General features: G+C 43.9%; 1 protein-coding gene across 1 annotated transcript in view; it reads right to left on the reverse strand.

Moving 5' to 3' along the window:
* AGBL1 (AGBL carboxypeptidase 1) overlaps nt 1–22749 on the reverse strand; it is a 414373-nt gene that overhangs the window by 172508 nt on the left and 219116 nt on the right. The window contains exon 21 of the mRNA XM_053364617.1: nt 21337–21513. Within this exon, the coding sequence (XP_053220592.1) occupies nt 21337–21513 (177 nt within the window). The remainder of the gene's footprint in view (nt 1–21336; nt 21514–22749) is intronic.

The raw sequence follows: 22749 nt of genomic DNA on the forward strand, positions 1-22749 counted from the left end.
ATCAAGCTTGGCATGGTGGTAGAAGGACTAAATGGGCCATTTTATTCCTTTAAAGTCTCTACTGCACCACTTCCACTAGCATTGTAAGTCTGAGCACAACAGTGTATTCCTCCAGCACCTAATGCCAGAATCCATCAACATGGGAGCTGGGAGCAGATGGGATGAGTGACAGCTGAAATCCACCTGAGCATGTGCCAGGGGAATCCTTTCTCCAAAGACGGCACCATGGGGTACCTTAGCAGATGGACCACCACTTGGCAGTTGACAAGCAGCCAGCTCCTGAAAAGAGACAAGAAGCCTGTCCTGTTTAAGGAATGTGGCCTTCCATTCCAAACTAGCCCTGGCATTTTTTTAATAAAGAGGCGATCCTATTCTATTAAGCTCTTTGCTGCTGCCTTCTGGGCTTCTTGGTGTGAAATAATAATGACGAAGAAGAAGATGAAGAAGAAGAAGAAAAGAAGGAAAGAAGAAGGCATTGCTTATAGAGACAGGGGGACTCTGTGACTGTCACTCCATTAACCTGCATAAAATTATACCTACATTGATTGACTTTTAGGCTCTCAAGAGAAATGCTTCACATGGGAAAAACCAGTCAACGTGGATGAACTATGTGGGGAAACCTTTTCAGCTGTTTCCAGAATATGCAATTGGTAGTCAGATCTTTGCTTGGGTGCAAGCTTAAGGACCATGCTACTGGTTTTTCCCATGAAATAAAACAAAGCATGAGCCTCTAATTATTCCAGGGCCTTTAATTATTCCAGGGCTCTTTTGCTTTCAACTCAACACTGCCACAACTTGTTTTGTGTATTCAAGTCAGAAATGACTGACAATTAAGGAGCAGTTGTCTAAAGGCAGCTGGTGGTGTCCTTGAGTCCTGAGAGAGCACCTGTTCAAGACTAACCTTCTCTTCGCTTCACTCACTTGTGAGGAGTGAACTGTCTACGGTAACTAACACTATTCATATGGGAAGCCTTTGTGATAGAAATGTCAGCTGCTTGGAATGTCACTACCAGATGCTTTCAAGTTGTCCTTAAAATTTCAGAGGACTACCAGTGATGTCTCAGACGAAACCTGATAGCTATCATGCTCCTGCTATGTTGCCATCACTGGCACCAATTGTTTCTAAGATCTATCTATTTCCATGTCTCAATCCAAGCTGAAGAGAAAATCAGATCTGTTTAGCTTCCCCCAGTTAGAACAAATTATGGTGGGCAGAGGAAACTCTCTCCTTTCCATTCTCCCAAAGGCTCTCTTTAAAGAGAAATCCATATCACAAGTAAAATCCACTTCAAAAGAGGCCAGAGTAGTATCTGTAATCATTTTTAAACTCATTTTTGTTGTTCCCTGTTGCTGGGAGTAATCCGTTCATAGCTTGATCTGAAACGTGCTTTGTTGTCAATCACTTTCTTCAAGGCCTGGAGACTCTGGGCAAAATTCCATTCCAGCATCCTAAAAGGTTGCTTAATACAAGGGTACGCTCAATGATCCACAAGGCAATTTGACAGTGGAAGGGGACATTGGACAATGGAATGGTCTGGAATTGGCCAGCAATATGGATATGAGTATTGGGTACTTGAGAAGCGAGGGAGGAATGTAATCTAGAAACTCTCCCCTTGGTTGGAAATGATGTATGATGAAGGTACAATTCATCTCCTCTGCAGAATCTGACCAAAGGCCCATATTTCTTAGCTCAGTGTCAGAGAACATGTTTTGCATGCAAAAGGTCCCAAGTGACCAGCTAAACAAATGCTGCTAAGTGGATGATATGATTAACATCCCTGTGATCAAAGAGCAGGTGACTTGATGGACCTCTATCTGAGACCTTGGAAAGTGGATGCCAAAGAGCTACACAGGGAAAAATTGAGCTGGTGTAAGGCAGTCTTGGGACGCGGGTGGCGCTGTGAGTTAAACCACAGAGCCTAGGACTTGCTGATCAGAAGGTCAGCGGTTCGAATCCCCGCGACGGGGTGAGCTCGTTGCTTGGTCCCTACTCCTGCCAACCTAGCAGTTTGAAAGCACGTCAAAGTGCAAGTAGATAAATAGGTACCACTCTGGCGGGAAGGTAAACGGTGTTTCCGTGCGCTGCTCCGGTTCACCAGAAGCAGCTTAGTCATGCTGGCCACATGACCCGGAAGCTGTACGCCGGCTCCCTCGGCCACTAAAGCGAGATGAGCGCCGCAACCCCAGAGTCAACCATGACTGGACCTAATGGTCAGGAGTCCCTTTACCTTTACCTTTAAGGCAGTCTTGGGATGGTGACAGATCTGGATAACAGCTGGATTTTATATTTTCGAAAACGTGGGAAAAGCCATTGTGCGTTTCTTCTTCCCAGAAACAAGCCTTCTGCACAAAGGTACAATTTTCAAATATTGCTCCATTCGCTTTTGCCTCTGGCCACCTCTGCCACTTCACACATCAGGAAGAACTGTGGACCTTGTACAAAAAGGGGCTCCCTGCTTCTGCCCTTATGGGGCATGAACCAAAACAGAGGTGACTTATAAAAATACCAAAAACCGATCACAAGAGGCTGTGGTTCTGCCATCACTACCCAAGTGTCTCCTGCTGCAAACAGTTCCAGGTAGCAAAAGTGAAGACAGAAGACAAGAGACTTCAGAGATTTGTTGCCCTAATAATTCAGTAAGGAAGACCAGGTGTTGCCTTGGGTAACAACCTCATCATGCCATCAGCCTTTGGGCAGATGGGGACAGGAGGACCATTTCCCTGCCCTTGCAAACAGGTTCCTTTCTGATTGTTTTTGCCACTTTCAAGCCGAGGGAGTAAGGGCATTCTAGCCTCTGCCCTCAGCACCTCTTTCAGCAGAGAAACACTTGGCTGTATGACTCAATCAGAGGTGAACAGCAAACAGAGTGTGAGGGGGAGAGAGTTTTCTTCCTTTTCCTTCAGTAGAATAAAACCTTGCATGAGATCAATAGTTTCTTTGGTTTTCTGTTCCTGCTCCTTAAGGGCAGCTGGCTTATTGCATTTCCATTGATCAGATACACAGGCAGGGCAGCTCGGCAGAGATCAACCGAGTGTTGCGATTTAATTTTCAGCAATTTGGAGCAAAATGACTTTAAAATGAGCCAGGGAGGGGTGGGGGGGTCACTCTTTGTTCTTATTAGAATATCACCAACATCAAACTGTGTCGTTTTCACACTTTTGACATAATCTCTATCCTCCCCACCCACCTCCCAAAAAATTTAAAAAATGGGATTCTAATTTTTGAATTCTAAATTGACAACTTTCCCTTCACTTGGAACCAAAAGTCAAGCTATACACAAGCGGCAGGAGTCACCACATGATGAATTTGGTCTAGGAAGGGGAATGAAAGGTTCAGGTGCATTTTTAAGAGAGGGAAGGAGAAGAAAGTGAAGGGGGAACATCTGGTATGAATGCAAATAACTAGATATGGCGGAATAGACTATCAAGGACAACCAGGGGCTAGGCTATTGGAGAGAAAGTAGGCTAGAACCTATGAAGCACAATCCTTATAAGTTCAAGGGGGCATATTTCCTTTGTGTATAAGATTGCACAGGATTTGTAGACCCATAGCTTGACCCTATGCTTGGTCATTTAGAAATATGCCCTGCTTATCACAATGGGACTTTTACAGAGCAATCCTATCCACAACCGCTAAAAAGTACATCATATTGAATTGAGTGTGGCTTACTCCCGGGTAAGTGGGGCTCAGATTGCAGAATTTACACCCTCATAGGGATGACTGATCACCTTCTCATTCGCTCTTAAGCTGGTCACAGCTTTTTGGATATTCCATGCAAGCACTTGAAAAGCCTTGAGGGGTTTTTCCCCCCCTGTGCTGGCTTTGAACACCTGAAATATTCCCTTCAGGTATCCACTGCTGCCATCTCCTGCCCCTTCCCCAAAGGCAAAAAAAGAAAAGAAAAGAAAAGAAAAAGCATATTATAGAGGGAAATGACAGCAAAGGCAGCAGCAGTCACTCCCACGTGTTTTTCCTCCTGGGGATATAGGCTGAGAATGCAAATCCCAATATCCTTGGTGAGGAAGAAGTCACTTTTTGTGTTATTTCCCACTGCAGAGGAAGCTATTGGGAGAAGCTGTTTTGAACTGCATAAGAAGTGCTCTTCAGGCTGAAGTGTTCTCAGGATTGCTCGGTCCATTACTCTCAAGTAAGTCTCACTGTCTTACTCCTTACTGCTTAGGATTACCACCTAGGATTCATTGACACCTAAAGATGATCACAAATGATGCAAAGATACAACGACAGTCCTTCCCTTGGAGGCAAAATATAGCTAGAGTTGTCTGCCTTGCTCCAACAAAGATGCCACATTACCTTTTGGTGGTTCTTATTTCCTGGGATAAACATAAAAACCATTGTCTACACAAGTGATGGAGAACCCGTAGCCTTCCAGATGCTGAACTTCCTTCATCTCTGACTATTGGCCCTTCTGTCTGCAGCTGCAGGGAGTTGGAATCCAGCAACATCTGGAGGTCCACAGGTTCTCCAGCCATAGATGGCACTGTTTGCTTGTCTATTGGCTTGCTGCCTGGCAGGTGAGCAGCTGGAAGGATTCTATTTGCCTGTAGGGAGATACCCAAACCTATGTCACACCAAAGCCATGTTTCAGTCTGCCATCTTGATTCAAAATGGTGGCCAACATACAGGCACTGCCAAAGAGCACTGCCCCCACCTTGGAAACTCTTCTGCAAAGTTTGGTGATAATAGCTCAAGACCTGCCGGAACTTATAGAGAACAAACAAACAAATCACTTTCCAAAATATATAGTAGATTTGTTTAATTTAATATACTTATATCCCACCTTTCTCCCAAGTTGGGATTCATTATTCTTACTAGTAGTAACACATTTGCTTTCCAAATACCGTATTTTTCTGTGTATAAAATGATGCTTTTTGCTAAAAGAGAGAGAGAGGAAAAAATTAGATGTTGTCTTATACAGTGGTGCCCCGCAAGACGAATGCCTCGCAAAACGAAAAACACGCAAGACGAAAGGGTTTTTCGGTTTTTGCGTCGCTTCGCAAGATGATTTTCCCTATGGGCTTGCTTCGCAAGACGAAACGTCTTGCGAGTTCTTGCGAGTTTGTTTCCTTTTTCTTAAAGCCGCTAAGCTGCTAAGCCGTTAATAGCCGCTAAGCCGCTAATAGCCGCTAAGCCGCTAAGCCGCTAATAGCCGTGCTTCGCAAGACAAAAAAACCGCAAGACAAAGAGACTCGCGGAATGGATTAATTTCATCTTGCGAGGCACCACTGTACACGGATAGTGAATGCAGAGGGGGAATATGTGATTAATGGCAGCAGCAAACAGGAGATTGGCAGCAGCGATTGGGCGGGTGATTGGCAACTGTGGCGAGGTGGGCAGGCGATTGGCGGCTGCGGCGAGTGGGCGGGTGGGCTGTTGGTGGTGGCGAGTGGGCAGACAACTGATGTTTGATCGGCAGTGGCGGGCAGGCGGGTGAGCAATTGGCGGAAGTGACCTCCCCCACCCCCCCAAAAAAACTAAACAACTTAATTTCTTAATTTTGGGTAAAAATAATAATAGGGGTCATCTTATATTTGGGGGTGTCTTATACACGGAAAAATATGGTAATCCTTTCTGGAAGTGCATGGGTAGCAGCCCTTTGCCTTTCCAGGACAGGCATGAAAAGCAACCCAGGAACATATGTATTTCACATATGTTCCCTTGTTGCTTTTTACACATCACTTTCCTGAGTAGCAATCAGCACACAGCATTCCCCACCCCCAGCATTTTGCTCTCAAGTATTTACATACAATTTCCTACCACTGTAACCTGGTGCCAGGTCTCTGCAGTGTTTTTGACTCTCTCTTTTTTTAACTGCAAAGCTCTGCTGGATCAAGCCCACCATCAATAAATAGATTGAAGCTTTCAGGGTCAATGCTGGTCCCATAGTGGTTTGTTTTCAGCAGATGCAGCAATATTTGCAAGCTGGTCAATTTCTTCGTAAAGCCAGTGTTTGGGTTTTGAGAATTAAAGCTGGCATTTTGCTGTTTTACCAAGGTGAAATGGCATCACAAACAAACTGAGTAATGAAGCAGGGGAGGATTAATATCCTCATGCACATTCACCAGATGGTAACTATGGGATAACCAGCCTCATATAACCAACATGCTTACGTCTAATTAATGCTTGAAGGGGTTAACATCATAGAGTGAGCTGTCCTGCCAGGGTTAGTGAGGTGACTCCTCCTCACCTATATCAGTCATATAGTTGTACCTTAGTCTACCAGAAAAGCTCAATATGTGAGTAGGTCTGTTCCAGTTGTTCCGGTTCTGACCACATGGCTCTAACAAGCCTCCCTTGAGTTCCTATACCAATACTTTAGGAACTTTTACCACTGTAAGTAAGCCAAGTTTTACTGCCTGTGCAACTTTTTCTGAATGCTGTATGGGAAAGCACATGAACTAGACCTTGAAGTGTTTGTAAGTAAACCAATTTTACCACACCAAACATCTGGTCTTTTTCTATGCTAGGAGAAGAGGGAAGTTTTGGAACTCACAAGGGCATATTTTAAAAGCCTAACAGCCTATATTTCCACGCTCGGCTTTGCTGCATATTTTGTGGTTTTAAATCTCTGCTGGGGTTCTCTGGGGTATTTGCCCCAAACCTGGATCTTGGCATCCAGGGAATTCTCCTTTCTATATACCTATTTTATTTTTTCCTTGAACTAACAACAGAGAAGTTTTATACAACAATGTCCCACACCTCTGAGCAAGAAGAACATAAATAGTAGGGCTGTGCATCAGACTGAGCTGAACCAGAAACTGAATTGGTCCAAATGCAAAGTGGAATGTGTCTCTTCCACCTGCATCCACCTCAAAACTATATGTTTAATTGGGGGTTTTAAAAAACTTAATTAAGCATGTAGTTAGGAGGCAGGGTGGGGAGGAGAAACAGCATCTCCTTCCCCAACAGAATGCAAACTGCTTTGAGGTTTCATTTTTAACAATCAAGCAGCATACAAATTGTATTAAATAAATTAATTAATAAATGCTCTTGTGTGAATGTCCTGCTTCCCATAGGCATCTGGATGGCGACTGCGGGAACAGACTGTGGATTAGATGAATCTTGGCTCTGGTCCAGCCTGGTTCTTCTGTTTGAAGGACCTGGTCTCCAAGCTTTAGAGTCTGACCACTGTCTCCTCCTGAACTGCATAGTCAGTGCTGGTGTTGAGAAGGAATTGTCAGAGAGATGGATGAGAGGAGATAATATATTATGTTTTGGAGAACCAGCAGCCTTTCATTTCTGGAGGGGATCCAGAGCCTCTTGACTGTCCCTTCTCCTGAGAAAAGCATAGGCGAATTGCACTAATTTCTAGTATTTATAACAGCTAGTGCTCCAATCCCCATTCTCACATCTGGTTGCATAGCTAGCTAACTTCTTTGAAATAAGCAAAGGAATAATACCCATCACACCAAGTAGCTCCAGGAGCAAAAGGATGAATGTGGGCATTCAGCACAGAGCAACAACCAGCACAGCACTGGGGGAAAATATTTGAGTTAAATGACAGGATTCAGTCTACAACAGGCAGTGGCGACCACCAACTTGGATGACTTTAAAAGAGTATTAGACAAATTCATGGAGGAGAAGGCTCTCAATTACTACTAATCCTGAAGGATATATTTAGGGCTGTCTTGATGTGGGGGTGCAAGGGGTTTGGGGCACCTGGGCGCCAAATTCTGGGGGGTGCCAAGTGCCCGCAGCTGAAGCCGCCTAAGCTCTTAACTATCTACCGGTTATGAAATAATAATTTTGATCAAGCTAGAAAAACAAAATACATACAGTGGTACCTCGGGTTAAGAACTTAATTCGTTCTGGAGGTCTGTTCTTAACCTGAAACTGTTCTTAACCTGAAGCACCACTTTAGCTAATGGGGCCTCCTGCTGCCACTGCGCTGCTGCTGCTGCACGATTTCTGTTCTCATCCTGAAGCAAAGTTCTTAACCCGAGGTAATATTTCTGGGTTAGCGGACTCTGTAACCTGAAGCATCTGTAACCCGAGGTACCACTGTATATACCTAGGTATTACCGAAATGCATACCTACTGTTTCACTAAAGGACTTTCGACTTTGTGCACTCATTTACCAAAGACTCTTGTCATTCACAACGGCAGCGCTTGTCAGACTCAACGGCGCCGTGCATGCAAAATTAACTCTTACATCATAATAATAGTTAATTTGGGGGCTAAACTAAATTTGAAGGCACTGGGCGGATCTTTGCACCCCGGCGGCGCATATGCTAAAGACTGCACTGGATATGTTCTGTCTCCACTGTTGGAGGGCGCATGCCTCTAAATACCAGTCACTGGGAGGGAAGAGGTGCTGTTGTGCACTCAGGTCCTGCTTGTGGGCTTCTCATAGGCATCTGGTTGGCCTGATCCAGCAGCCTCCTCTTGTGTCCTTATTCTTCTTATGAATTCTTAGGAGAAAATGGAGGACATGGAGTAGCAGATGCAGAAGTAGGGGTTCCAAGGGATTGAGAGTGGGGAGAACAGGATCCCAGGGAAAGGGTTCTGGGCAACAGAGGTTTGGACAAGCCTATCTCCCGGCTCCTTTGTTACAACCCATCTTTACAGTGACACTTCCATACATATTTCCACCATTTGGAGGGCATTTTACTAGTAAGTTATAAGGCATTAAAATATCAATTATTGGAAGGTAATAGCTTTATGTTCTCTTATGTAGCTCCAGCATAAATGTCAGCGTTAAGAAATGATATTTCATTCTGGGACTAACAAATCAGGGACTTAGTGTACGGGGGAGAAATGATTGGAACTACTTGAAAGCTGCCTGAACCAGAGAAACTGCAAACATATTTATATTCTTACGACGGAAGAGGGGAAAATACACCCCTGGGCATGTTTTAAGTGTCCTCCGTCTTTTCGATAAATGGTGATGCTAAACAAAAAAACAAAAAAAAGGAAAGGGGGAAAATGAAAAGATGACCTTACAATAATAACCTCATGATCCAACTGCGACTGAGCTTTCCAACATACCGAAATCATTTGCAATATGTTCCGAGTGGAAATTTTTATGCTGCTTTATCATTCATCTGCTTCCTTATGGACCTGAACAAAAAAGGGCAGGATTTCCTTCCCTCTCTTTCCAAATGGTGTCTCGCGTGTAGAATTGCCGGGGCACCCTCTGGGGTTCATGCAACCTTGCCTTGCTTTCACTCTCAAGAGGCAGTACGCCTCTGAATATCAGCTGCTGGAAAACACAAGTGGGCAAGTAATGCTGCTTGTGGACTTCCCAGAAGCATCTGGTTGGTCAACATGGGAACAGGGTGCTGGGCTACAAGGGCCATTGACTGTGAGGCTCTCCTGATGTGGTGTAGTGGTTAAGAGCAGTGGACTCATAATCTGGTGAACCGGGTTTGATTCCGTGCTCCTCCACATGCAGCTGCTGGGTGACCTTGGGCTAGTACACTTCTTTGAAGTCTCTCAGCCTCACTCACCTCACAGAGTGTTTGTTGTGGGGGAGGAGGGGAAAGGAGGTTGTTAGCTGCTTTGAGACTCCTTAGGGTAGTGATAAAGTGGGATATCAAATCCAAGCACTTCTCTTCTAACGGAACCAGGAGTACTGGAACCTACTACGCAAAGTCCTAGACCTATGGAGTGCCTGGTTTGTTCCCCGAGTACCCAGTGTCTGACACCAGGTCAGGGCTAGGCATGAAACCTTTCGACAGAATTTGAAGCTCAGGACTGAACCAGATGTTATGCACACCATAGGGATGCAAGTGAAAATCGTGTTGCTAGGACAGGATTTCTGATCCATCCTGCATCTGGAAACAGTTATACCATGAACTGGCCCTCCACATTGTTGGAGTGTACGGCTATCAGTGACTACTAGCCATTATGACTAGGTTCTGCCTTCGCTGTTGGAGGCAGTATGCCCCTGAATACCAGTTCCTGGGAATCACATCCTGCACTCATATCCTGCTTGTAGGCTTCTAATGGATATCCTGTTGGCCAGGGTGGGAACACAGCGCTGGACTAGATGGGCCATTAGGTTCTGGGGTTCTTGGAAGAATGAAAATAAGTGTTGATATATTCCTGATATTCTACAGAACAGCAAAGGCTATCCGTTGAGTAATGGTCCATTCTAGCCCATGCCAGTGAAAATACAGACAGTGCTACAGAAATGCAAAAGGGGGCTGAGCCTTTTGAAATTCATATCCTTTGAATGTGAAGCTTTTTTCAGAGAGCCAGTCATGATGATAGTGACTCAAACATGAGGTCAAATGAGGATTTTCTACACTTCTGTATTCCATCCTTCTTATACAGAGCTCAGAGTGGTGGCATAAATGGTTTTCCCCACCCACCCAGTCCATTTTACCACCACAGCAGTCTGGTGAGGTATGCTGGGCTGAAGGAGGTGACCAGCCCACAGTTACCCAGTGAGCTTTGTGCTTGAAAAGAGGCTTGAATCTCCTTGCTGTGGACTAGAAGGGCATAGGGAACCTCTGGTCCTCTATATGTTGATGGACTCCCAACTGTCATCAGCCCCAGCCAGCAATGGTCAGGGATGATAGCAGTTGTAGCCAAACAACATCTGGAGGTCCACAAGTCCACTACAGTGGTACCTTGGGTTAAGAACTTAATTTGTTCTGGAGGTCCGTTCTTAACCTGAAACTGTTCTTAACCTGAGGTACCACTTTAGCTAATGGGGCCTCCCGCTGCTGCTGCGCCGCTGCCATGTGATTTCTGTTCTCATCCCGAAACAAAGGGTAACCCAGGTTGTGGGAGCAACGTCATTGAAGAGCTGTTTCGGCCAGCACCCAGTCCTGTTCCTCCAGAGTTCCTGTCCTTGCCCGGCTCCTCGCTTTGGACCCCGCCTCGCCCATGGAGGACAGACTACCGACCCTCGACCCAGCACAGGAGATCTACACAAGCCACTGGTCCAATGCTCATTCAGTGCTGGAGTCCCTTAAGCGGGCCGGCCTCGGCTGCTAAAAGAGAAGAGAACGCCATTATCCTAATTGGAGAGAGGGCTTAAGAGGAAGACGCTGTGTGGTGTTTAAATCCTGGATAAGTCATCGTTTGTGCCCAGGCTGCTGTCATAGAGGGTTGAGAGAGGCCAGTGGAGCCAGGACATTTGGCACCCTACCCCCTAGACATCTTGAGCCTGTCACATTTCAATACTTCCCCTTGTGAAAAGCTTCTGCAAACTGGGTCCGAGGTGTCCACGAAAGACTGATGTTGTAAGTGGATTTTACCGCAGTGGAGAGGAAAACTTCACTATTATTATCCATCCAAGGAGCTTTCACCCACGGTGCCATCTTCTGGTGATCTTAACTATCTTATTTGTGTGTCAAATGTTATGTTATTTTAAGAATCGTATAATCCTTGGCCTGAGGAAAGTATGGGTCAGAACAAACGCTTGAGAGACTTTGACGAGCCCCTATCATCCCCTAAACCAAAACTATCAAGGTTGGTGCCACACCGGAATAGAAGAGGGAGTGACAATGCTGAGCATTGCTTTGCGGTGGAAACCCAAAATCGCTTCCTACCTCTAATTGATTTAGAAGCCACTCCAACTCTGACGACTCAAAATTTTTCAAAAGTAAAGCCTGTAAAGGAGAATACGAAAGAAAAACTCTCAACACAGGATGATGGTTTAACATCTGATATGGGGGAGTTCCCCAGTTGTGAGCAGTTACACTTAGTAATGAAGACCCTTCACTGTATCTTTAAAAGGCTGGATGAGGTATCTTCACAATTATCCAATATCCTGCTGAAAGTCGAAAAACTTGAATCAACAACACAATCCTCAGTTTGTGAGGTCAAAAACTTATTGCCTCACCCCAATTCAGATAAAAGAAAGGAGACTAAAATTAAATATATCTTAAATTCCCAATTGAATAATCAGATATTAACTCTGCAACTCAAGAAAAGTTGCCTTTCTGTCAGGTCGGAAATAGGAAGATGGTCATCGCTAGAAGGTGCTAAAGACTGTTTAAGCAAACTTTTAAAAATTAAGAAACACCAGATTGACCTATATGCGGTGATGCCCCTGTTCCGACAGACCAACTTCTTGAAGGTGATACTTGCGTTCCACTCTGAAAAGATACCATCTATTATTGTTAGGCGGAAAACACTTTTGTCCATGGCCGATATTGTAGCAACGAGGGTTTTTGCAGATAGCAAGATCAAACCCCTTCTAAATAGGTGCCCTGGCGGTGAGGACATTAGGACAAGAGACTCTGCCTTACTTCAAAATACTGTCAGGCCCCACTGCGATGATTCTGCAGCGTGCCATTCTCGACCAATCTCGATACCCTCTCAAACAGCCATATATGAGGACGGAAACCTACAGACTGCCCTTGATGAAAGAGAACTTACTGATTCGTTCAGAGCCCTCCCTCCGAAAGAACAGTCGGTGATGATGCAAAGATTTGACACGCTTAAATCGCAGCTTTTGCAAGTCCAACACAGAGGGGAAGATACTAACGATGCTTCAAACAACCCCACTTGGGTTCACCGGACAGAAGTGGTCGACCTTCTTCAGCTCAGCCCCACTTTGAAAACAAAAACCATCCTGCAAGACTCAAATCTTCAAGTTGTTTCTGCCCCCAGTGCTATTCCACGAGACGACCAGGCTCTGCCATCCTCACTTAACCTTCATCTACATCCATCGACCAACACACCTAAGGACGAAACTCTAATTTCCCTGCCTGACTCAAATCCCTCTTTAACTCACTCATCTATGCCAGAGCTAGAATCTTCTCCAGTTTCGACCAGATATAGAAGTAGTCCACAAGTGATGCCCCTGAGAGAGTCTTCCGCAATTACCGCCCCCGTGATGTCCCCTCAACTACCTTCTTTAAAGGAAAATGTGAATGTTACACTTCGGGACCCGTCGTCGGAAACGATTGAAGACCCAATGGGACGCATCAATAAAATCATCCTAATGCCTGATGATAAATCTGCTTGAGGGTTTCCTCCGATGGACTTAATTTCTCCCTCTCTGGGTATTTCTTTGTCAAGTTGTACAAAGAATTTCGAAATGAAGAGACTTCCTGTTCAGTGATCTACTTCTAGTAGATCATCCTCGGTGTTCCAACAGTCAAACCAAATTGTTAAAAATTTTAATTTGGAGGGCTCCTCACAGTTACCATCTTCCCAGTGTAAAATAACTGATTTTTTTGTTACACCTCCTGTCTCTTCCAGAGAGTCTGCCCCTCCTTCACTTTGACTGTTAAAAGAACAACACAGAAGTCCCCAGCTAGCAGTCCTAAGTTGGAATATTGCTGGCTGGAAAAGGAAAAGATTAGATCCCGAATTTTTGTCCTATATAAACTCTTTTCAGATAATCCTTTTGCAAGAAACATGGGAAGAAGATAAAATTGATATAAATGGTTTTGAACTGATATCACTTCCAGCTAGTCCCTCCCAAAAAGGTGGCCGGTCCAGAGGTGGTCTTGCAATCGCCATATCGCTTAAAATGAGCGCTAAACTCTCGCTAGTTCAGACTTTTCCTCCTTTTGCCTTTACAGGTCTGATTTCAAGTGAAAAATTCTCCCTATTAATCACCAATGTTTATCTTCCTCCAGGTGGTCTTATATCGGACCTCCATTATAGATGGGTTTCTCTGGAAGATCATTTATTGGCATGCTATGTTATGTACCCTAATATTCCATCGATAATGGGTGGTGACTTTAATGCACGTACAGCCGCCAATTGGGATGGGATAATCAAGGCCAAGTGGTGGGTACCTCCCCCCTACCCAAAATCTGATTTAATCTCTTTTACATCAAGAAGATCTAAGGACATCAGAGTGAATGAGGCGGGAGTCCTTCTTTATCAATTGGCCATTCGTATGAATTTGAACATTCTGAATGGCAATTGCCCTCCGGACGTGCCAGGAGAATTCACTCATTTGGGCACAACATCAAATAGTGTCCTAGACTACCTTCTAGTTTCAGAAGACCTATTCTCAAACTTCTTTTATTTTAAAGTAGACAATGTACAATCCAGTGACCACCTACCTCTAGCGGCCAAGCTAACGCTTGACTGGCACCCGGTTAGCGGTTCACACCCAATTCATGTAGGTTTAAATGCCGCAGCTCAAGTAAGAAGCATTAAATGGTCTATGAAACAGGCCCAAAAATACGCAGAATTCTTCCAGAGGAATATCTCCGAACCCCTTATTGTTTCAGTGGCGGAGTTGTCTGAACCAAATAGGATATTAGAGTGGTTCTCCCACCTCTCTGTAGATTTAACTAGCTTCTTTATGATGCCGACTCACCTGGTTAACCGAGATCAACCCAGGTTTGGTGCACCTTGGTTTGATTCCAAATGTAAGCAAGCTAGACTCTCTCTCTGTTGTATCTTCAACAGATATAAATCTTCTGGAGCTGAAACTCTTCCCCCAGAGTACTTGCAGGCCAAAATTGCTTACAAACAGGCACAGAAGTCAGCCAAGCATCAATGGCAGCTAAGACGTTGGCAAGCGCTGATTGCTGCCTCTAAGCTTCGCAGCTCTCGTGGTTTTTGGAATTTAATCAACAAAAGATCGAGGAAATACCCATTGACGGTTATACCAGCCCCGACATGGGAACAATTTCTAAGAAAATATTTCTCCCAGACAGTTATCTCTAACATTCATTCTGATACTCTTTCATGTCACTTGCCCATATGGCCAGATACTGACCCGGAGGAAATAGTTGATTTAATTGCTAAACTGAAAACTGATAAAGCCCCAGGGCCCGATCTGATCCCGGCGGAAGCTATTAAACAACACCCAGCATGGTGGGCCAAAATTCTTGCAAAAATCTTTGATGCAATTAATGCCACGGGCCAAATACCTAGATCATGGAAGGAGTCCATCATAATTCCTATATATAAAAAAGGACCACCAGAGGACCCAGGAAACTATCGTAATATCAGTTTATTATCAATCATCGGAAAAATCTATACTCGCTTCCTGCTAACCAGACTAACCCAATGGGCCGAAGATTCCAATCTGATAGGCCATGAACAGGCCGGGTTTAGACCAAATCGTGCTTCTATCGACCATGCAATCATTCTATATCATTTGGCGTGGAAGTATTCCTCCCCCACTCATGGTCTTCTATGTGCCACTTTTATAGACCTGAAGGCGGCTTTTGACAGTATCTCTAGAGAGCTGCTATGGGGAAAATTGGCAAAGTGGGGCATAGATAAAAGGCTGTTGTGGCTTATGATCAAATTACATGAAGGGGCGGCCACTAGGGTGAGGTTAACACCTGAGGGCGATCTCACAAACTCTGTACCAATAAATAAGGGGGTACGACAAGGGTGCATCCTTGCCCCCATCTCTTTAACCTCTATATTAGTGACATGAGAACTCCCCTAGTTGAGGCCCAAACCACCATTCATGCACCCAGGCTTGCAGACTATTGCTGCCCCTTACTATTGTACGCTGACGATGCGGTGATCCTCTCATATTCAAGAATCGGTTTGAGGAGGGCCTTTAAGATCTTCGCGTTATATTGCCAAACAAATTTACTTACTATTAACCATTCCAAATCTAAAGTCCTAATTTTTTCCAGGAGTCGTAAATTGTATAGGTGGGAACTCGAGGAGAAGCCAATTGAACAAGTCTACAAATTTCAATATCTAGGAATTTACTTTCAGCATAATATGGGATGGAAAGCGCATATCACATACTTACAAAATAAGGGCAAAGCCCTTATCTACGCTCTATTACGCTTTTTCTTTACAGAGGGGGCTATGCATGTTCCACCGGCCTTAAAAGTTTATAGTGCAAAAGTGGTTGCAACTATGGCCTATGCGGTCCCTTTATGGGGCGCTTTTGTAAACCTCATGCCTCTGGTGACATTGCAAAATATTTTTCTCAGACGCCTTTTGAAACTACCCTCCTGTGTAAGCAACTCGGCTATTCGCTTAGAACTTAAGACCCCCTCCTTAGAGATCCTGATGTGGAGACATGCCTTTAATTACTGGCTGTCATAAATTGCCCAATTACCATCTTATTCAGTGCCTTTGGAGAGATGAATTTACCAGCCCATGGGCAACAAAAATCCATTCCAAACTGTTGTCTTATGGAATCTCGCCTTCCGATATACTAAATTTAGATCTAATTACAGCAAAAAAGGTCATCAAACAAAGACTGGAGGAGGTTGATTTGCAACAAAACCTTACTACAGGTGGAGGTACATGTTCCCCGATAAATCAGGGCATTACATTTATGTCCCAGATACCTCGATATCTGTCTATCTTATTGGTTGCGTCGCATAGATTCGCTTTTGTTAGAGCCAGATTTAATGTGTTCCCCTCAAATGTTCTGAGCAATAGATTTTCTAACGGTAAAACCTCTGTTTTATGCGCATGTGACAACAAATCAATAGAATCCCTTTATCATATCTTGTTTAATTGTCCTTTATATATTGTTCCCCGATCAAGGATTCTGAGTTCAACCATTTTGGAAACTGTTGCTAAACCACCTGAATTACATCTAGCCTATCTACTCCAGGACATTGACTCTTATAGAACATTACAGGTTGCCAGATTCCTGAATTCAGTTCTTTCATATAAAAGACTTCATGGAATGCTGCATGACTATTAAAAATCTAGTAAACTCTATCCACCATCTTTATATTCAAGGCCACAATATGGTACATCTAGAGATTGTATGTAACGTGAAGGAGATTATGCGTTGAAATATTTTAGTTGATATTTTAGAATGTAAAATGCTATTTTATTTATTGATTGGTTTTACCTTGTGGGCTTATAGCCGAATAAAGTATTATCTATCTATCATCTATCTATCTATCTATCTATCTATCTATCTATCTATCTAAGGGTAACCCAAGGTACTATTTCTGGGTTAGTGGAGTCTGTAACCTGAAGCGTCTGTAACCCGAAGCGTCTGTAACCCGAGGTACCACTGTATTCTTGTCCTAAGATAGACAATACTAAGCTACATGGACAAATGCTTTGACCTGGCAGCTTCCTATGTTCCTTAGCTAATAAACAGCCACTTTGAAGTGGAGGAACAGTAAGGTCTCCTCATGTTAGTCATGCATCTCCCAACTGAATAGTTGGCCATGGTGCAAGCTTTATTACATTGCAGAGTCCAGCTTAGTGCACTGCTTACTGCAAGCAAACTTGCCTCTCTCGCATCACTTAGTGCAAGCTTTCCTATATAGCTGTGTCCGACTTTAGCAGGAGCTATGTCTCTGGAGGTTTTCCTCCTGAAGGGTCATAGTTCCATCGCAGGACTGACAAAAGGATCAGAGTGGCACAGAATGCATAAACATTTGATGTAACCTATGGGTCACAATAAACATAGGACTCTAGCATAAGGCATGGAAAAGCAGCAGCCTCAGATTACAGATTCCAAGTGCCTTGAAGGGTAGCAGAGTTGGGAGAAAAAGCACAGCATACTTTTGGGCAAGAGAATCAATTGTTCTTCTCTTTTGTTCTTTGACACCCTGGTTTCCTTTGAGAAGAACTGGGGAGAGAGAAGTTTAAAGTATAAATAAATAAATAAGCAAACAAACTCACTAGAGAATCCACAGCCATAAGCCTCATGGAAATTAATAGGCTTTCTTCCCATTTCAATGATGTTATAGCTAGAGAATTGCCTTCTGATCAAGTGTGTGTGTGTGTGTGTGTGGTGCTGGAATGTCAGAGAAGTCTGGTGAAAATGGAGCAGAAATTGCCAATGTTCATTTATTTGTCCCACGTCCAGAATGGAAATTGACCCAGCAAAAAATATCAGTATTTGCTGTTATTGTTTCTTTCAGTCCACAAAACGGTACATTACTTCCCCTCCCCCATTTGCACTGAAATGAATGGGGTGGAATCATGTAATGACAACCTAATTTAGTTAATTAATTGTGTACATTACATAAGTCACATACTTTTGTCACAGTGGACAGCAAGACAAATAACATAGTTTTTGACTGAAGACGAACTGTGGAACGGAAACAGACCTGCAAGCTGTATGCAGGACAGAATGCAAAGCAGAACGCAGGACAGAATGCAAAGCAAGGCCTTTTCACATCCCTTATATGGTGGGGGCACCAACCAGATTTCCTGCATCAAAATGTTTTGAGCCTGCCCTTGGCTTAGGAAGGAGATTGGAGGTTGGGCATAAAGGTCAGAGCTACTCAAGTTCTCACAATTTGCACTAATAAGCTCTTTTGGCCCACAATGTTGGAGCAACATAAAAAGAGAGAATTAGCTTCCTTAAACCCACTTTTACTTCTGGCCCTTCATGTTTTTGTTCTTGGTCATTGAGAAACAGCTCTTTGCAACATCCACCCATGCACTCCAGGTGTAGGTTTGGAAATGGCTGTCCCTTTTCTCACAAGTGGGATGTGTTTAGTATGTTCCAGCCAAGCAGAGCAAATCCATTTCCCTCCCTAATATTCCCTTCATATATACTCCTGTGTTTTCTGTCCCGCACGGTTGTCCTGGAATTCTGTGTGCGCATAGAACAGCTGCTTGGTTCCTCCTTACTACGCTTCACTGGTGCGTGGAGTGACAACTCTATGGAGTTTGTAATGAGCTTCATGGTCCCTTGACTATGATCATAAATTTGATTGCTAAATAATCATCCATCTATTTACTTGCTGCATCCAATGAACATGCCTTGTAGAGATAAATAATGGAGTTGCATCGCTGTGTTTCTTCCTCCAAGGAACTCAGAGCAATCTCTTGGGTTCCCAAGCAATTCCTCACCCAAACACTGATGAGGCTCAGATCTGCTGATCTTCAGGGGATGGAATTGCATCAGAGTGCCTTCAAATTATTCATTGTTGAGGGCCAGTAGGAGTACTTAAAACAGGGGGGTGGGCAACCCAGGGGCCACTTCCAGCCTCCCAAGCCACCGGAAGTTGCCTGTCAGGGGCCCCCTCTGCCCTACTCCTGATCCAGTTAGGAAATGAGACCCTCTTCTATTTTGAGAAGATCTTCAAAGAGCAAGAAGACAGTAGGATCTTTTCTTCCACCTTAGTGTTAAGTCCCACAGCACTAAGATCAGTGACCTGCCTGTTTTGTAAGACTAAAAGGAAGTATTTACACACACACACACATACACACACACACACAGCATAGGGAGAAATGCTTCCTTTTGATTCTTAAAAAGCATGCACTTGAAGGGCACCAGGTTGGTGATGCCTGGCTGAAACTCATACCCCAACCTATGTTTTTAGTACCTCTACTATTACACTCTGTAACCCATAATGGGGACACTTCCATGATTCAGAACATGATTCAGGCTGGCAGCCTGGCTGAACCTGTTGAATTCCCAAAGAACTTGCTGAACTCACAACAGAACAGCAAATGAACTGAAGGCCTCTGACAGGGCTGAGGAAACTTTTTTAGCCTGAGGGCTCCACTTCTTTGTGGACAACCTTCCAGAAGCCACATGCCAGCTTTGGACACATCTAAAAGCAAACATGGTAAGAGCAATGGATGTGACTCTTGCTCATGTTCTATCCATGTAAAAGTCACATACACGCACACACACATAAACAAACAAACAAACAAAAAACCTCCAAGGCTGGCCCAAGACATTTTGGCACCGGAGGCAAACCACAGAATGGTGCTCCCCTACCACCCGGCCAGGGAAGAAGGGGCAAGTGAAGATCTACATCAGGAGATATGATCACTGTTGGAAGCTCTGCGAGTGACTGAGGCCTTTGTGAAAAGAGCCCCACCCTTAAGGATGTTAGAAAATTCCAATGAAAACAGAAATAGGACCTGAAAGTGCCAATGCTCACTAATTCATCCCACCTTCAGAACAAAAATCAATCCAGTAAATACAATCAGTATCCTCTGTTGTTGTTGCTGCTGCTGCTGCTGCTTTCAGTTTGCAAATGATACGTAAATGAGTACAGTTTTCCCCTGTTTGCACCGTGTTTCCTTTGCAATGAAATGAACATAGTGGGAAAATATAATGACAACATGGCTTACATAAGTTGTGCAATTAATTACATAAGTTGTGCAATTTTGCCACAGCAGATAGTCAGACAAAGAACATAGCTTTTGGCAGATGAACTGCAGTGAATGGAAACAGCGCTGCTGAATACAGGAGAGAATGGAAAATGTTTCCCTCTCACATCCATACTCATGCCACCACATACACTCAATGTGGTAATCACAACCCACGCACCACCAAATCCCTCCATCAAAGGTGCACCAAAATTCTTCCCCCCACCCAGCTTTTTCACAGGCCGCTTTACCTTACATTCCCCTTGAAGCACCAATAAACAGCTTATAATTATAAGCTGCCTAGATGGAGTGGCCACAAAATGTTAGCTGCTCAAAGTTCTTTGGAAGAAGAGCAGGATATAAGTGGAATGAATCAAGCCAAAGAAACACACAGCTGTTTGGCCTAAGAATTTTTCTGGCAGGCGGGTGAGATCAGATGTGGCAATCCTAACCCCACAGCCCATTGTGTACTATGAAAACTTCTGTCCAATATATCCTAGCAGAACGAGCCTCCATGGAATTTAATCAGAAGAATGAGCTGGAAATGTTTGCAAGAGCTAATGTTTGCCCTTCTGAAGGTTGGAGATTTGGTTTTAATTAAATTACAAGTGCTCCTTGTTAATATAACCAACGAAACATTTATTCTTTGGCCCCAATTCTTTTTCTCCTGCACGCAAGATCTATGCCCAGTTCCTCAAGCAAACAACCAAGTCTTTTTCGGGGCTCAGCCCTACCATCTCAGGCAAAAAACACAGAAGTTAAAGAGTAACAATCACTCCATAATTTAGTTCATGCTTGTATTTTTCATCATGGGTTGGAAGCACCATTTGGAATTTCTCCTTCAGCAATCAAAATGTTTTAGGTCATTCCTCACCTTCTCTTTTTAGCTGCTGATCTGAGATACACATATCCAGCCGAACCCATCTGCAGTGTCATAACACTTTAATCAGTCATGGCTTCCCAAAGTTCAAAGTCCTGGGAACTGTAGTTCCTTAAGGGTGTTCTGAGTTGTTAGAAGACCTTTATTCCCCTCACAAAGTTACAATTCCCAGAGTTGCCTGTGAAGAGGAATTGTAGTTCTGTGAAGGGAACAGAGATCGCCTAAAAACTCTCAGCACTGCTAACGAACTATACTTCCCAGGATGTGGGGAAGCCTTAGCTGTTCAAAGCTATATGGTCTTGATGGCATCATCACGTTGGCTACAAGTAGTTGGAATTGGATTCTGATTTTGTGTGGGTCTTTTTGAAAGAAAGAAAGAAAGAAAGAAAGAAAGAAAGAAAGAAAGAAAGAAAGAAAGGCACCTGCATGGATAGTATATAAAGAAGGATGAAAGAGGTGCACACAAAATTTGTTTTCCAAGCAAGCATCACAGTACCTTGTAGAGTCCATGGCTGCATCCGCAGTAAGTGCTTTCCATGGTGTAGCTCCTCTGCACTCCTATTTCCCGCCAAACCACCACGCGGGCTGTCGAGTCACGTGACTTCTCTACCAGGAAGCTGCAGCTGCTCATGAGAAATACAGGAGCTACTTTGTCCAAGATCTTTGGCAAGGTCTGCAACACATACACACACACACAATAAATCTATAATCGTTTAAATGTGTTCATCGTTGGATAAACCTACCACATTTTATCTACCTTTACAGCCACTTTTTTCCCCTCCAAGCAGCTCAAAATAGCACCCGTGGTTCTTCCCCTCTCCTCCAGTTTATCCTCACAGCAACCCTGTAAGGTAGGTAAAGCTAAGAGACAGTGACTGGTCCAAGGTCACACCATGGCTGAGTGGGGATTTGAACAATGCTCTCCTAGGTTCTAGTTAACCACAACACCACACTGTCTATGACAGTGCATATATGAAACCTGTGATGTAGTGGTTAAGGGAATGTGGTGTGATCTGGGATACCCCCCAAGTTTAAATCTGGGAACTGGTCATAGCTCAGTGGTAGAACATCTTCTTGGCTTCTAGAGGTCCTAGGTTCAATCCCCAGCTTCTTCAGGTAGGGCTGGGAATGTCCCCTGTCTTAAAACCTGCAGGGTGACTTCCTGCCAGTGTAGGCAATACTGAACGTGGTGGACTAATGATCTGACTTGATACAAGGCAGCTTCCAATATTCTTCTCTCATCTCAGTGATGAACCCATTGGATGTCCTTATGCAAACCAGTATCTCTTGACCTCAGTCTTTGTCCATCTGTATTGGTTGTTGCAGAATTGTTGCAATCCTCTGTTCAGCAACTGTTTGTCCTGGATGACTACTCTGGGCATGATGGTATCTCGGTCCTGCCCCAGCTTTCCACATACAGCTAGCCGAGTAGCCTGCCAGTAAATACTTCTTCCCAGGTACTCCATTCTACATATCTCTTTTCAGTTTCAGACTGACAACTAAAGAAACAGGCAGCAGCATTCAAGAAACCAGTTTTGGTCCAGAGGCTTCACGTTGCTGACTGATCCCCCTGCTGTAAGAATTGCTAAAAATTTGCAATCGTTTTAAAAACGAATGAAATACAAAAACAAAGGAGCTCCATTGGCTTCAGTCATTTTATTTATAGGAATGAATGGGAATTCAAATGAAGGAGTCCAAAATGTGTTCCAATAGCGCTGCTGGAACAGCCTGTACAGGCCACAAGAAAGGTTACAGAGAGGAGAAGGAAAAGAGCAATTAGGCTGTGATGGGGGGACCTTTTTAATTGCTTCTAAATAGGGAGCTTTTGTCCTATCTATCTAAAATTTGGTAGATCTGGGTGAGGAGCATAATGCTTTAAAAATTCATGCCAGCAGGATGAAAATAAATC

This window comes from Podarcis raffonei, chromosome 14 (assembly GCF_027172205.1).
Source record: "Podarcis raffonei isolate rPodRaf1 chromosome 14, rPodRaf1.pri, whole genome shotgun sequence".
In the NCBI taxonomy this organism is placed as follows: domain Eukaryota; kingdom Metazoa; phylum Chordata; class Lepidosauria; order Squamata; family Lacertidae; genus Podarcis; species Podarcis raffonei.